This window comes from Aulonocara sp. 'chitande type north' Nkhata Bay, linkage group LG16 (assembly GCF_057382095.1).
Source record: "Aulonocara sp. 'chitande type north' Nkhata Bay isolate Kocher_YH1m ecotype deep benthic linkage group LG16, A_spYH_male_GT1.1, whole genome shotgun sequence".
Classification (NCBI taxonomy): domain Eukaryota; kingdom Metazoa; phylum Chordata; class Actinopteri; order Cichliformes; family Cichlidae; genus Aulonocara; species Aulonocara sp. 'chitande type north' Nkhata Bay.
Window position 1 is genome coordinate 17,979,848 of NC_141359.1, and position 12,385 is coordinate 17,992,232.

A 12,385-nucleotide genomic window follows, 5' to 3' on the forward strand; every position below is an offset into this window, starting at 1 on the left:
CGCGCTGATATCACGCAGTTGCGTAATTTGACAAGCCAGCGCAAAATAGGGAGAATGAGCGTTTGACAGCTGCCGTTTTCCTGCTACAGATTTCTTCGAAACAAAAGAACACTTATGCTGCATTCATTCGCTAAAGATTTCGGATAGTTGCCCAGAATCTCTGCTTGCATGGCCGCTGCCGTGAGGAATAATAATGTTTGGGTTGCTCCGCGGCAGGACGCGCAGTTCCTCCAGAAAACCTCCGCACCATTGACATCCGACGGTCTTAGAGGTGAAGATCATGGACAAGTGCTCTGTAACACGAGGGATGCCATCCCGGGAACTTCCTCCTTCCACGATTACAATTTGGTAGGGGCTCGTATTATTATTATTATTTTCTTTCCCCGTCTGCCTCTCAGCATCACAGGCTTTACTGGTGTCAGCAGGTTTAACGCAGGATTACAGTGTGTTGCTGATCAAAGCAAAAAAAAAAAAAAGAAAGAAAAAAAGGCTGTTTTCATTTAAAGATGTGACCCACGATACTGAAGGAAGGCCCGTGTAATTACAGCTAAATCCTGGGCTTTTAACCTCTGCATCGATGCTGCTATTTACTAACTGTTAAGAGGGGGAATTGCAAACAGGACATGGCTGGGATGTGACGCGTTGCTCCCGCTCCTGAAACAACTCCTGAGGAAGATGCATTGCCGTGCAGAGCAACTGCATGTTCTAATTTCAGCCATGTATTCTGAAACAGCTTAGCCTGGAGTGTTTTAGAAGGGCGTCTGCTGCTTGTAGGGAGGGGGTGGTGGGGGCGTCTTTGATGTGGATGGGTGCACACGAGTAGGCCCCAGCATGCATCCCAGATTAATTTACGTCAGTTACTTTTGTTATTGTCAGACTTCTAGTACCTTAAATGGGCAATAATGGGAAGTTCTGAATGTCTCTGATTTTTCATTAACTCTTGCCCAATTAATATTTCTCCAAGTCCAAAGAAATAATGATATAAACAGATGAGTGCATGATGAGTGCTGACCTTGATAAATCTGAATGAAAAATGTCCTAAAACTAAGCAATTAGTGAGCTTGAATCAATTGCACAACACTTGTATTTCCTATTCTGCTGTCTTTACATCCACAGTAACAATCTTGCTACGACTCACCTGATCATTTTCCTCTGTTTTGCCTCTCCCAGGGTAAATCCGAGATGGACAGCTATTTGTGTTCACAACCACAGGATGTAGTAAATTCCAAAATGATGTGCAGAGACAGCACCCTGGCTCTAGAGCCACCTTTCACTGAGGACTTTGCCTCCCCTTACAGCGTCAGCATGAGTTTGCTCCTTCCCGATGTCACATATCTGCACCCAGGCCTTTGCAGGACTGTCAGACAGATCAAAACCGAGCCAACAAACTCTCTGATGCATCCCGCGTGCCAGGGGAGCGGAGTATCGCCAGCAGTCTCTGAATACCCAGGGTTTTTTTGCGCAGCTGACACTGCAAGTGGTAACTTCGTCATCAAGCAGGAAGTGCCAGATTTCCAGGACGTTCCCCTATTTCAGCTTTTGAACTCTGATCTGGAACAGCTCATTCACAGCTCGCAGGTGAACCCCATCCCCATAGCCCCGTTAAGCATTCCCACTGGGAATGTTCATGCTGGCCCAGTCCCGAATTCTACGAAACCTGCGAGCAGCTTGCAGAACGAATGTTTTTCATTTAATCGACGCGTGGGCCATCAGCCAGGATCAACCTATCTGCCACCTTCTCCGCCAAACTCTGAGCCCTCAAGTCCAGACAGGGGCAAAGGAGTCCTTCACAACCTCTCCCCACCTCCATCCTACGAAGCCAGCATCGCCTCTAAGTTAAATTTTGAGACCCACAATTCCATTGACCTTGGACAGACACCCAGCATAGCTCCAATCCAAAACCAAGATCAAATTTCCACGTCTGGATTCATCCAAAGTTCAGGTTCTGGACCAGTACAGCGTTCAAGCCTGACACCAGTTCAAACAACGTCGGGTATTGGCCCGCTGTCCCCGGTGTTGGCTCAGTCGGCTCCAGTTAAGTACAATCGAAGGAATAATCCTGATCTGGAGAGACGGCGGATTCACCACTGTGACGTCCCAGGTTAAGAATTCTGTTCAGTCTCCATAACAACAATTAATTTGAGTTTAAATTTTGTCAACATTAAAAAAGATATAAAATGCAAGTACTTAATGTGCTCTGTCTGTTTGTTTTTACAGGCTGTCAGAAAGTATACACAAAGTCATCTCACTTAAAGGCTCATCTGCGGACGCACACAGGTAAAATGTTCTGAGTTGCACTTCTTATTTTTGGATGAAATTGGTGACGTTGCCAGGCAGAAAAATTGCACTTGGCTTGCAGATGCATTCTGTCTGCTGACAGACCTGGCCCACATCTCACTGCTGTCAAATCACATAAACCCGCAGCTCTCATAAAGAGAGCAGGGACGACGACAGGACATGGTGTGATTTATGACTCACAGTTGTGGCTTAGTGTGAGTTTGTTTTTTTTAATTGGATGGAGTAGTTTGGTTTTTTTTCTTGCATAACATTAAATATTGAAGGAATTCAAATATATTTAAATATATAATGACTGGCTACCTTTATTCTTCAACTTCTTCCCGATGAAGGTGAGAAGCCGTACCACTGTTCCTGGGAGGGATGTGAGTGGCGCTTCGCCCGCTCTGATGAGCTGACACGCCATTACAGGAAACACACCGGGGCAAAGCCTTTTCAGTGTGGAGTGTGTAACCGCTGTTTCTCCCGCTCTGACCACCTGGCCCTGCACATGAAGAGACACCAGAGCTAGAAACCTCTTCCTATAAAAACATCAATCTTCCTTTCCTGTTTTTTGTTTTGTTTTGTTTTTTTTGGACAAAATACCATCATATGCATATCAGCAAATAAACATGTTAAAAACTGTGAAACTTATTTCACTCACTCCAAAAGGGGCAGATAATCTTAGCAGTGCTGGCCCACAAATACGAATAATAATAATGTAAAAAAGATCAAATATTATGGTTGCCTTATTTTTTTTCCACACAAATGCCTCAGTTTAGGGGATGTTTGCATAGGTATTAGTAAAAAGAACAAAAAAAAAACAACATAATGTAATAACGTAACTATAATGTATCTTTTTTAAGATTTTATTTTAATTCTACACAAAAACATTTTGAAATTTAAATTTTATATTTAGGTGTTTTCATTGTACACATCATATCACTCACGTGTCGTAGGGGCATTTATTTAGTATGCTGCAAACTGCTACACTGTAAGTGCAGATATCTATGTATGCTATTAGCCGGAGGGAGGACGATGTTGTTGCAGCTAGTAGGTCAAAGGGTTGGTTGTGCATTTGTGTAATATAGAAAGTAAAAGCACTTAAGTTAAAGTTGCAGGAAAGCAAGTTGCAGAGTTTTCTGAAGCGGTAGCAGGAAGAATAAACATTGAGGGGGTGATGGGCATTGTTTGTGAGCCATGTGGTGATTGCATTGCTTACAACATGAGGACACTTGGTATGAGATATTAAGCGTTGAATGACCAGCACGCTGAATGATCTTTATCTGTGCTCTGACACTGTAACATACACATGGTCCTTACAGAGAGGGTTGTCTTTTTTTTTTTCTAAGTGCAGCAGATGAATCCAAATGTTGCATCTTGATTTTAGGATTTCTGTGAACACTTTCCACTACTGTGGTGTTTAAATTTCAGCGAGATCTCATTTTATATTAGGAATTCGAAGTGCTGAAACAATTTACAATATCTTTGGGAACATTTATTTTCTCTCTCCTGTTCGTTGTCATCGTGGAGAAATCAAAACATGCGGGTGAGCCTAATTTGACACTTAATGTTTTCAGTGTGAACATCTATGAAAGTTGATGGTTTCTTTGACTTCTCTCCAAATATCAAACACCTTTTTGAAAGTGCCTTTAACTGCTTAGTTGTTGCTGTTTTTTTTGAATGAATGAATGAATGAAAAACGAAGCTGCCCCTGCCTGTTAAAACCATCGACTATGTTCCTCTTAATTTCCACAATGTAACATTAATAGAAATCTCTATTACCTGACCAAATTTGAATATGGCTTAGCAAAAACTAATTTTAAAGTTTCTGTTATTTAAGATGTATATATTTTGTATCTGCTGTTTTAAAATAAAAATAAAAAAGAACCATGTATTTCTTTTGGATTGTATTACAGTTTAAAATTTTCCTTTTTTAAAATAAATTAGGTTTGTTTATTTTTGTTTTACAAAGTACAAAAAGGATTAGATTACGCCGCTACAGTCGACGCTGTTACGAGTTTATCCAGCCAAGAAAGAAGCGCAGCGAATTATTGCAATACTGTTGAATAAATAAATATGCACAAAGGTCAGAGGTTTGTGTCAAAGCTGAAACATTAACATGTAGCCTAAACTGATCAAATGTCCAGTGGAGCTGTGTGTCCCTCACGGTGCAAATAAAGATGTTTTGTGTTGAATATTAACTTTTGAAATGTCTGATAATTTATTCACAACATTTAAAAGGTTTACTCTAGCCATATGTCTCCATGCTAAATCTGGAGAAAACGCTGGCTAATGCTAATCTTTTGTTGCTTGCAGAGCGGGAATATTGCACGTTATTATATAATTTTACACCACAGCTTTTGCTTTCAGTGAACCTTGCTGGTATTGAATAAGAAATAGCACAAAAACAGGCATGGCAATGTTGATCGGTTTTTGCTTTAGAAATTCTGCTTTTTATGCAAAATAGGAGGGAAAAAGATTAAAGGTGGCTCATTGACACCATTATTTTTTAAGTTACAAGCTGAAAATACAGATAGTTTTAGAAGGATAATAAAAAGAACTCATGTAGTACCTTTGTAGTCTGTCTAACTTTCCCAAGGACACTTGCCAGCTGGAGGAGCCAGTTTTTCTGGAATTTGCTAATTAGTCCAGACCACACCCCGATTCATGACTTTCCTTTTTAACAATCTGGTGTAATCAAAACAAAACAAGTCATTTTCTTGGTTTCTCTTGGAAGGTGTCCCTAACATGAGTCATAGCAAAGCTTTTGCAAAAAGTACCAGGAGAACCTGTAAAAGCCACAGAAGGTGTCTGAGCTTGTCCTGGGTGCAGAGGAACTCCTGAACTCTTCTGAGGATTATTTACTAGTGTAAGTCCCCCCCCCCCCCCCCCCCCCAGCCCTCCTCCCAGTGCTTTACATTACTTACGGTACAGTAAAGCCCACATAACTCAGACTCTAGTGAGTGATAAATCATTCAGGTGAGATCCTGCACAGTAAAATGCTTAGTGGAGTGGGAATTGATTGTAATCATCTCAATCCGTTGCTGCCTGACAGAAACATTCATCCAGACCTCGTTATAATAGAGCAGAGGACAGGAAGTACAGGGTGCATTCTTTTAGCTGAAACCTTTTCTCAGAAAAGGCTTGTTTGAGAATACCAGGTCTTAAAATACTACTCTTTGTTGATACTACATAAGAACAACAAAGCATGTGATATTACACCGAGGTACACAATGTTTTAGTTGGACGATTCAAAACGTCTTTTTCCGCTTCCAGTAGCGGTCCGATGAACTTTGCGTACAGACCACTGTACTGTTGTTCAGCTACGTCTTCCCTAATAGCGAGATTAGTTTTCCGAATGCCAGCGAATGGGAGTTCTCGGATGTCTAAGTGACACCGAAACCACATTCCACCCATCTCAGTCATAGATAGCAACTGGCTCCGTCCCAGTCTGTTACATACAAAATGCAACTTTATTAACCTTCATGCCTCCATTCATATTAATATACATGTATATGTTTGAACTTATTTTAATTTCACAGCTCCATCCATATGAAAAATACAGAGAAAAAGGCAAAAACACTGACTGGATACTTAAACAACTCTCGGAGAAAAGGAAACAAAAAAAAGTGTAACAGGAGAAAAAAAAAAGAGTACATCTGTTGTTGAAGTTTTGAAAAATATCAGGATTAAAAATTTCTGTTACAGATGTGGAATTCCATGAGCAGAATCTCCCTTTTTGAAGCGATGTTGAGCAATATCACATTTTTCTTTACGGTAAGAATGAAAAGATCTGAATATATTTACACTACACTCACTTTACATAAATACAGGAACAACGATTACTGTACGTAATATCAGCAAACTTGAAACAAAGGCATTGGCTTCACTACCTAAATTTTCAAAACCAGGAAAATCAAAAGCAGATGTTATACAGAAAGTAAAATATATATTGAACTGACAGAAACTGCAAGATAAGTATTCATTAAGAGAGGTGTGACTGCTGGAATCCCAGTCACAGGATTTTTTTTCCTTTCTTTTTTTTTTTCTTTTTTCCTGTGAGTATGATTCCTCATCATCTTCCATGGAATCACTATGTTGAATTGATGTGTTGAAGCTGAAACACCAAGAGACCTTTGTAACTCGGTTTTGTTACCCTTAGAGGAAGTGACTTATTGCAAGCAAAGTAATAATGTGTGCTATAAACAGCCTGTGAAAGTGTTATGGGAAGATGCTGCATTGTACACAATGGTATAAGGCTCAGTGCGAAAAGAAAGTTCAACATTAGAGGTCCGACTTGCATAATGTTGTCTGTGCTTCTTTTTTTTCCCCCAGAATTCGTGGTTTTCTCGTTTGAAATTTATTAATCCAAGCACGCGTGCTGAAATCGAAGCTCTGCACAGAGCAGCTGATATTACAAGTTTGTGATATGAGGCACTATTCATTATTATTATTGCATAACTTTGACCCTGGTTACCGTAACAAAATTATGCTTTAAAATATGAGGAAAGAGATGCTGAAGGGAAATACAATACACCCTGTCCTATGGAGACACCATCTTCAAGTCAAATTGAGATTTTCAGAAATTGGTGTATTAAGGCATGCAACGTCATATACTGAATACAGGAGTACATGTGTCGCTGATATGTGCTTGATCGGTAGAATTTCTTGTCGGGTATAGCAAAATAGCAACACAGGGAATTGTGTACCTTAATACTGTGTATAAATAATTGGTCGATTCTAGCAAACACTGGTTCAGCCTTGGGAACTGAAAAAAAATGATTTGATCATGAATGTGTTTAACCACAAACCAAAGAGAAAATAAAAAGCAAACTGTTCTATAACATCACATATGATCATTTACATGATGAATACCATTAGCCCCATTTCACTGTATATCAAATTAGATAAATTACAGTCTCTGAAAAAAGACTTTACATGTATAAATGTATTTCCTGCATCTACTAATCAAAAGCCCTATTTTTCCAATGTATGTACAGGCTGTAGAACTTTGTAATAAGTTTTATCTTCACTATCACATATATTACAACATTTCAAAATGTCCTTTGTACAGAAGAGAAAGATTTATATGCAAATGAAGACGTGCCCCTCAATCATAAAAACGCTCTAATACATTATAAGGATGATAAAATACGATGATGATTATTCGCTTATAAATTGACATCTGAAATAAAATCATTTGAATATCATACGAAACAAACAAACAAGGTGCTGATATGGTTTTGCCAAAATGCTAATACAACTGGGCATAATGTCGTGCACAAACAATACAGATAAATAATGACAACATGCGTTCTCCAACAAACCGAGAAGGGCGTCGCACGCTTCCGTGCGGAAATTGCTTCCTGGATTTGGCTGTTTTACTGAAAGTGAGAATGTGGAATCCAAGTTTGTGCATTAGCGTGCAAGTGTATGGATTTCAAGGTACCGTAATCGAAAAGGTTAACATTTTTCTTTTTTACTGGCCTAGGTCCAATAGATGCATTTGGCAGCATTATCGAATAACATTGGTTGGCCTGATATTTTATGTCCGAAGCTTTTACGTAGCATAAAGAGCGCTGGAAATACTTGCAAAAATGTCCGTTATTAGGTCTATAAAAATATATTTTTAATTGAATTTCCTGATTAAGGTTAAGTGATGCTTTCCAATAAATATATCTCTGCCGGAAACTGCTTCTAAAAGGTACTCCTGCTGTGAATACAAACACACACACAGAAAAAAAGAACGGAAAAAAACAGTGTGCATGTATTTGTGTATGCATGTGTGCAATTCCTGCATTTTTCTGCTTTTTACATGACCAAATCTCAGGTAAATCAGACATAAATCATAACTTATATCTGGTCTGAGGCGATTTCAAGTGACTTTGTTTGTGTTTGAGACAAACAACAGGAATAGAAATGATAAATGTGGAGACAATCACCAGCTGGGAGACATCAGATTAGAAACCAGTCAGTAACGGAGGGAGTTGCGGTACAGAGCGTGAGGAGGTGGCCAAGCTGGGAACTTCTCCTCGGATATTGACATCAGCAAACAGAACAAAGAGGAGGTTTAATGTTCCTTCCCATCACTTTGTTCAGAATGTATTGCTCTTCTGTATTGTACACCAGGTGCCACACTATCCCTGTAACACTTCAGCTGGTGTCAGTGTCATTTTATGGACAAGTGCTGCGGTGCTGTGCAAAACCACAACACAAATTCCTTTTTTTTTCTGTTAAACCCAGCTGAAATGACTTTTTCTTTTTAAAAAATGAGAAATGTCAGGACACAATAAAAGTCTGTAAGGTGCCTCTATTTTTTCACATACTGGAAATCTCCTCTGATTGTTCAGTTCACTGTACATGAGGGGTTGTATTTTCTGAGTCAAACATAAGCAATAAGCAGGCATTAAAAAAGAAGCAAAACCCAATAAACAAAACATTTTTATACTGAAGTATATTTATCCTTTAAGATTGCACTTTACTGATTGCTAATCACAGCTCAAAATCCACCAGATTTTTTTTTTCCTTTTTCTAATAAATGCTTTGAAGAGGCTCAACATAAACATAAAGAACAGCACTGATGAGATTTGGAGTTGTCCGGCCATGTGAGTGGATCATCAATGGTGTGTGCTGGTGCGATGATATGCAAGTCCTATTTCCATTTATGAAAACAGGCATTGAATGACTGAAAAAGTGGAGGTGCTGATGAGGTTGATCTTTTCGGGTTGTGGGCATTTGAGTCTATCTTGATTACAGTTTGCAGGCGATGAGAGAGGTGAAAGTCCAACCTTCTTTTAGCTTCTACAAGGGATGCCTCAGATCTAAGAGCAGAAGCCAACAGGAAAATGAAACCACTTATGATTAAATGGTGCCCCCTGCTGGTCATAAATCAGACTCACACAGGGGGGCGTGGTGAAAAAACACTACCTGTAACTTCAACTACCGGTACATCCAAGTCCGTTCCCGTGATCCAGTCGAGGCCAAACTTCTTCCTGCTCACACAGGAAATCCATTCCTTACAACGGGGTCTTTCACATTATGAATGCTGGAAAAGCAGCCGTTTGGAACAATAATGAAAAGAAAGACACCAAAACAAAAAAAGACACAGTTGCAATTGCATTATACTTTTTTTTGTCCAAATAAAGAGTTAATCTTAAAAATCAAAGTGAAACATTTACGAACAGTGCTGTAAAAGACAGTTCCCTATTATACTCCAAGCAAAGACAAAAAAGATCCTGCCGTCTCTTCGTTCCAAACCAAAGAGGATCCAGAAGTGACCCTGTTTTGTGCTCCTCAAGCTCTGTGCACCTTCATCCATCAGTCTTCTCTGTCTCCGTCTTCTCTCCTTATGAAGGATGAGGGCATGTGTGCGTCTGTGTCTGTGCGTGGGTGTGAGTGTGATAGTGTGTGTGTGTGTGTGCGCGTCCAGGCCGGCTGAAAACATTCACAGGGAGATCCCGCTCCCCTGGCTGCCTGTGTATGCATGTGAGTGTGTGTCTTTTCGTTGACCTCTCCATCTCTCTCTTTATCGCGCTCCGTCTGATTCACACCAGCATGTGTCTCCGTCGGTGCAGGGCCAAGTGGTCAGATCTGGAGAAGCTGCGGTCACAGTCTGCACACTTGAAGGGCTTCACCCCTGTGTGTTTCCTGTAATGCCTCGTCAGCTCATCAGAGCGGGCGAACTTCCAGGTGCAACCGTCCCAGGTACACTTGTATGGCTTTTCACCTGGAAAGGAAGTCAGAAAACACAGTCCATGTTCAGTCGCATTTCCGGCAAATTAATTAGGAAAATCTGCACTTGATGAGTGATAATCCATGAATTACTGCTAACCTAATGTCCACTTTGGTAGTGCACGTTTCAAGAATCTATATAACTCACTAAAATGGTATGGATGTCTGATGAGATATTATTGAAAATATTTAAACACAAAAAAATTACAGGAACATATAAGTCACGCATCAGATTTCGACAGGGAAATATTCAATTTGAAAGTCTTCACTGAAAGACTGTGGAAGCACAAAATGATGCAAAAGCCTGGATTCAAAGTCACGGCAAAAAAGAAACATGAATTTGATCAAGTGTTATCTTAATATTCTGAGCAGTCTATACTGTTGGACCTCAAACTGGCTTTAAAGTCTATATGATTTCCAGTGAATAAACAGCAAATTGCTGTATATTGGCTAAACAACTGATATGCTATATTCTATAACAGGCCAGGAGCCGACACCTTTGCTACCCATAAGTCAAAATTTAGGGTTATTATCTGAAAAATTTCAAATCTCAAAAAGTTGCCTTTCTAACTCAAACCTCTGAGAAAAATCACTCAAAATTTAGAAAATAACTTGAAATTTCCAAGTAATTAAATTGAAATTTGGAGAGAATAACCTCAAATTTTGACTTTAGATGGCAAAATGTGTCTTTTTTTTTTCCATAGAAACCTTGTCAAATACAAAAAAGGTCTAATTGTGGACTGAGGTCAGAGACCTTTTACAGGGAAAAGCATTTTCCATTATCCTAACAGCTTAATGTTCACTGCTTGTCAGCTAGTGCGCTGGCTGAAAAGTCAGGCTTTGCAGCAGCCTGAGAGAAATGACTGATTTTATAATGTGAGGTGTCACAATCATCAAAGATCTACACGGTTGGGGTAATGAACGCAACATGCTTATTTCATTTGCATAAATGGTCTCCATATGTGTATATGCACTTAATCATGATATGCCACAGTTCTTTTCTTTTACGACTCTACTGCGAGGCCAATTCTTTAAATAATGCTTGACCATTAAAAAAAGTGTGCAGAGTAGTAACGTTCTTCTCAATGTGTGAACAGAATAATGTATAATTTCTTGTGTGGTGCTATAACGTTGTGCCAGGGAGCCATACAATTTACAATCAGTATACACCTTTTACTTAAAGCAGACTCTGAGGCTTGAAGTGATTTAAGGAAGCTATAACTTCAGTGTCCGTCCACAACAACGGGAGATCGTTTCAGTAGGAACGGCTGTAATTGTTTTAGCACTTTTCATGAAATAAATCATGTTAAGGACAATTCAGCCTTCTCAAAAAGTAATTAAAATGTTCCAAGATGCCGTATGCTGTCTTGTCTTACTGCGTTCATGAGACAGATAAGAATAAGTTTAGCTGCTCAACGCTCTTCTTCTGTGAGTCAAGACTCTAAAGTGGTTTTCAGCAGTAACTTTCTCAAAATGTGAAATGCCACCTCACTTAGACTTAAACAAATAGCATTTAACAGCATCAAAATAAAATAACAGCATTTCACAACAACTGTTCTCACACGTAGATTTACTGACCTGTATGCGTCCTCCGGTGTGCTTTTAAATGCGAGCTTTTGGTGTACACCTTATTGCACCCCTCAAAGTCACATCTGTGGATTCTTCTCTTTTTGGAATCCGGTGACTCCGACCTCCGAGGACGCCGTATGCTGTCGATACTGAACGGGGACATGGAACTGCAAGGAGGACAAAAAGTAGCAACAGATAACATTATTAGAGTCTGATGATGTCTTTGTCTTCTTCCGTGATAAAGAGCAGTTGTTGAAAGTTTTGAAGAATAAGTCAGTCATTTTAATTAAAGTTTGCAGTGCATTTCAATTCAAAACCTGCTGAAGAATATTGCAGTGTTTATTTAACTTGCATTATTGCACCATTTACCATTTCAGTTTCAGTTTTCAGTTTTATTTGTCATATGCAAGTTAGCACAGGGTCAACATTGCAATGAAATGTGTTTGACGAGCAGCAGTCACTCAGCAGCATGGTACAGTAGAAGAAAATATAATAAAATATAATAAAATAAAATAATAAAAAAAATAGAAAAATAGTAAAGAGCAAAATATTAGAGAGACGTGGTAAAAGATAAAAGATGACTAAATATATATGTATCTATAAATATAAATATATGTACACTAGTGATTAAATAAGAAAATCTTGAAAAGAAATATGACGGGAGGGCAGATGGGATATTGCACAGGAATGAGCAGCAGAAAATTACAGTATTGCACTTTTTAAATATAAATATTAATAACAATAAAGTGGCGTGACCAGTGCAGATTAAACAGAGTACTTGTGAAGCTGCAAGGTAGCTTCTGAGTGC

At 39.2% G+C, this 12,385-nt stretch overlaps 2 protein-coding genes across 4 annotated transcripts in view; one reads left to right on the forward strand and one right to left on the reverse strand.

Moving 5' to 3' along the window:
• Nucleotides 1–13: 13 nt before the first annotated feature.
• klf5b (Kruppel like factor 5b) lies at nt 14–4,472 on the forward strand. The gene is made up of 4 exons (XM_086267304.1): nt 14–348; nt 1,171–2,101; nt 2,218–2,277; nt 2,628–4,472. Exons 1-4 carry the CDS (start codon nt 169–171, stop codon nt 2,804–2,806), a joined length of 1,350 nt encoding a protein of 449 aa, XP_086123430.1. The 5' UTR covers nt 14–168; the 3' UTR covers nt 2,807–4,472.
• A 1,247-nt stretch (nt 4,473–5,719) lies between these two features.
• Nucleotides 5,720–12,385, reverse strand: part of klf12b (Kruppel like factor 12b) — a 39,527-nt gene continuing 32,861 nt past the window's right edge. For 2 of the 3 annotated variants that reach the window (XM_086266574.1, XM_086266572.1), the window contains exons 5-6: nt 11,587–11,744; nt 5,720–10,003 (exon numbers count right to left, since the gene is read on the reverse strand). In XM_086266574.1, coding sequence (XP_086122700.1) covers nt 9,822–10,003; nt 11,587–11,744 — 340 coding nt within the window. In that variant the 3' untranslated portion in view covers nt 5,720–9,821. The remainder of the gene's footprint in view (nt 10,004–11,586; nt 11,745–12,385) is intronic. The other variant, XM_086266573.1, reaches the window with a different exon arrangement.

Coding starts and splice junctions, on each gene's coding strand:
- klf5b (XM_086267304.1), top strand. CDS start 169: ATGGCCGCTGCCGTGAGGAATAATAATGTTTGGGTTGCTCCGCGGCAG. Junction 349..1,170: donor CCTTCCACGATTACAATTTG/GTAGGGGCTCGT, acceptor TGCCTCTCCCAG/GGTAAATCCGAGATGGACAG. Junction 2,102..2,217: donor TCACCACTGTGACGTCCCAG/GTTAAGAATTCT, acceptor TTGTTTTTACAG/GCTGTCAGAAAGTATACACA.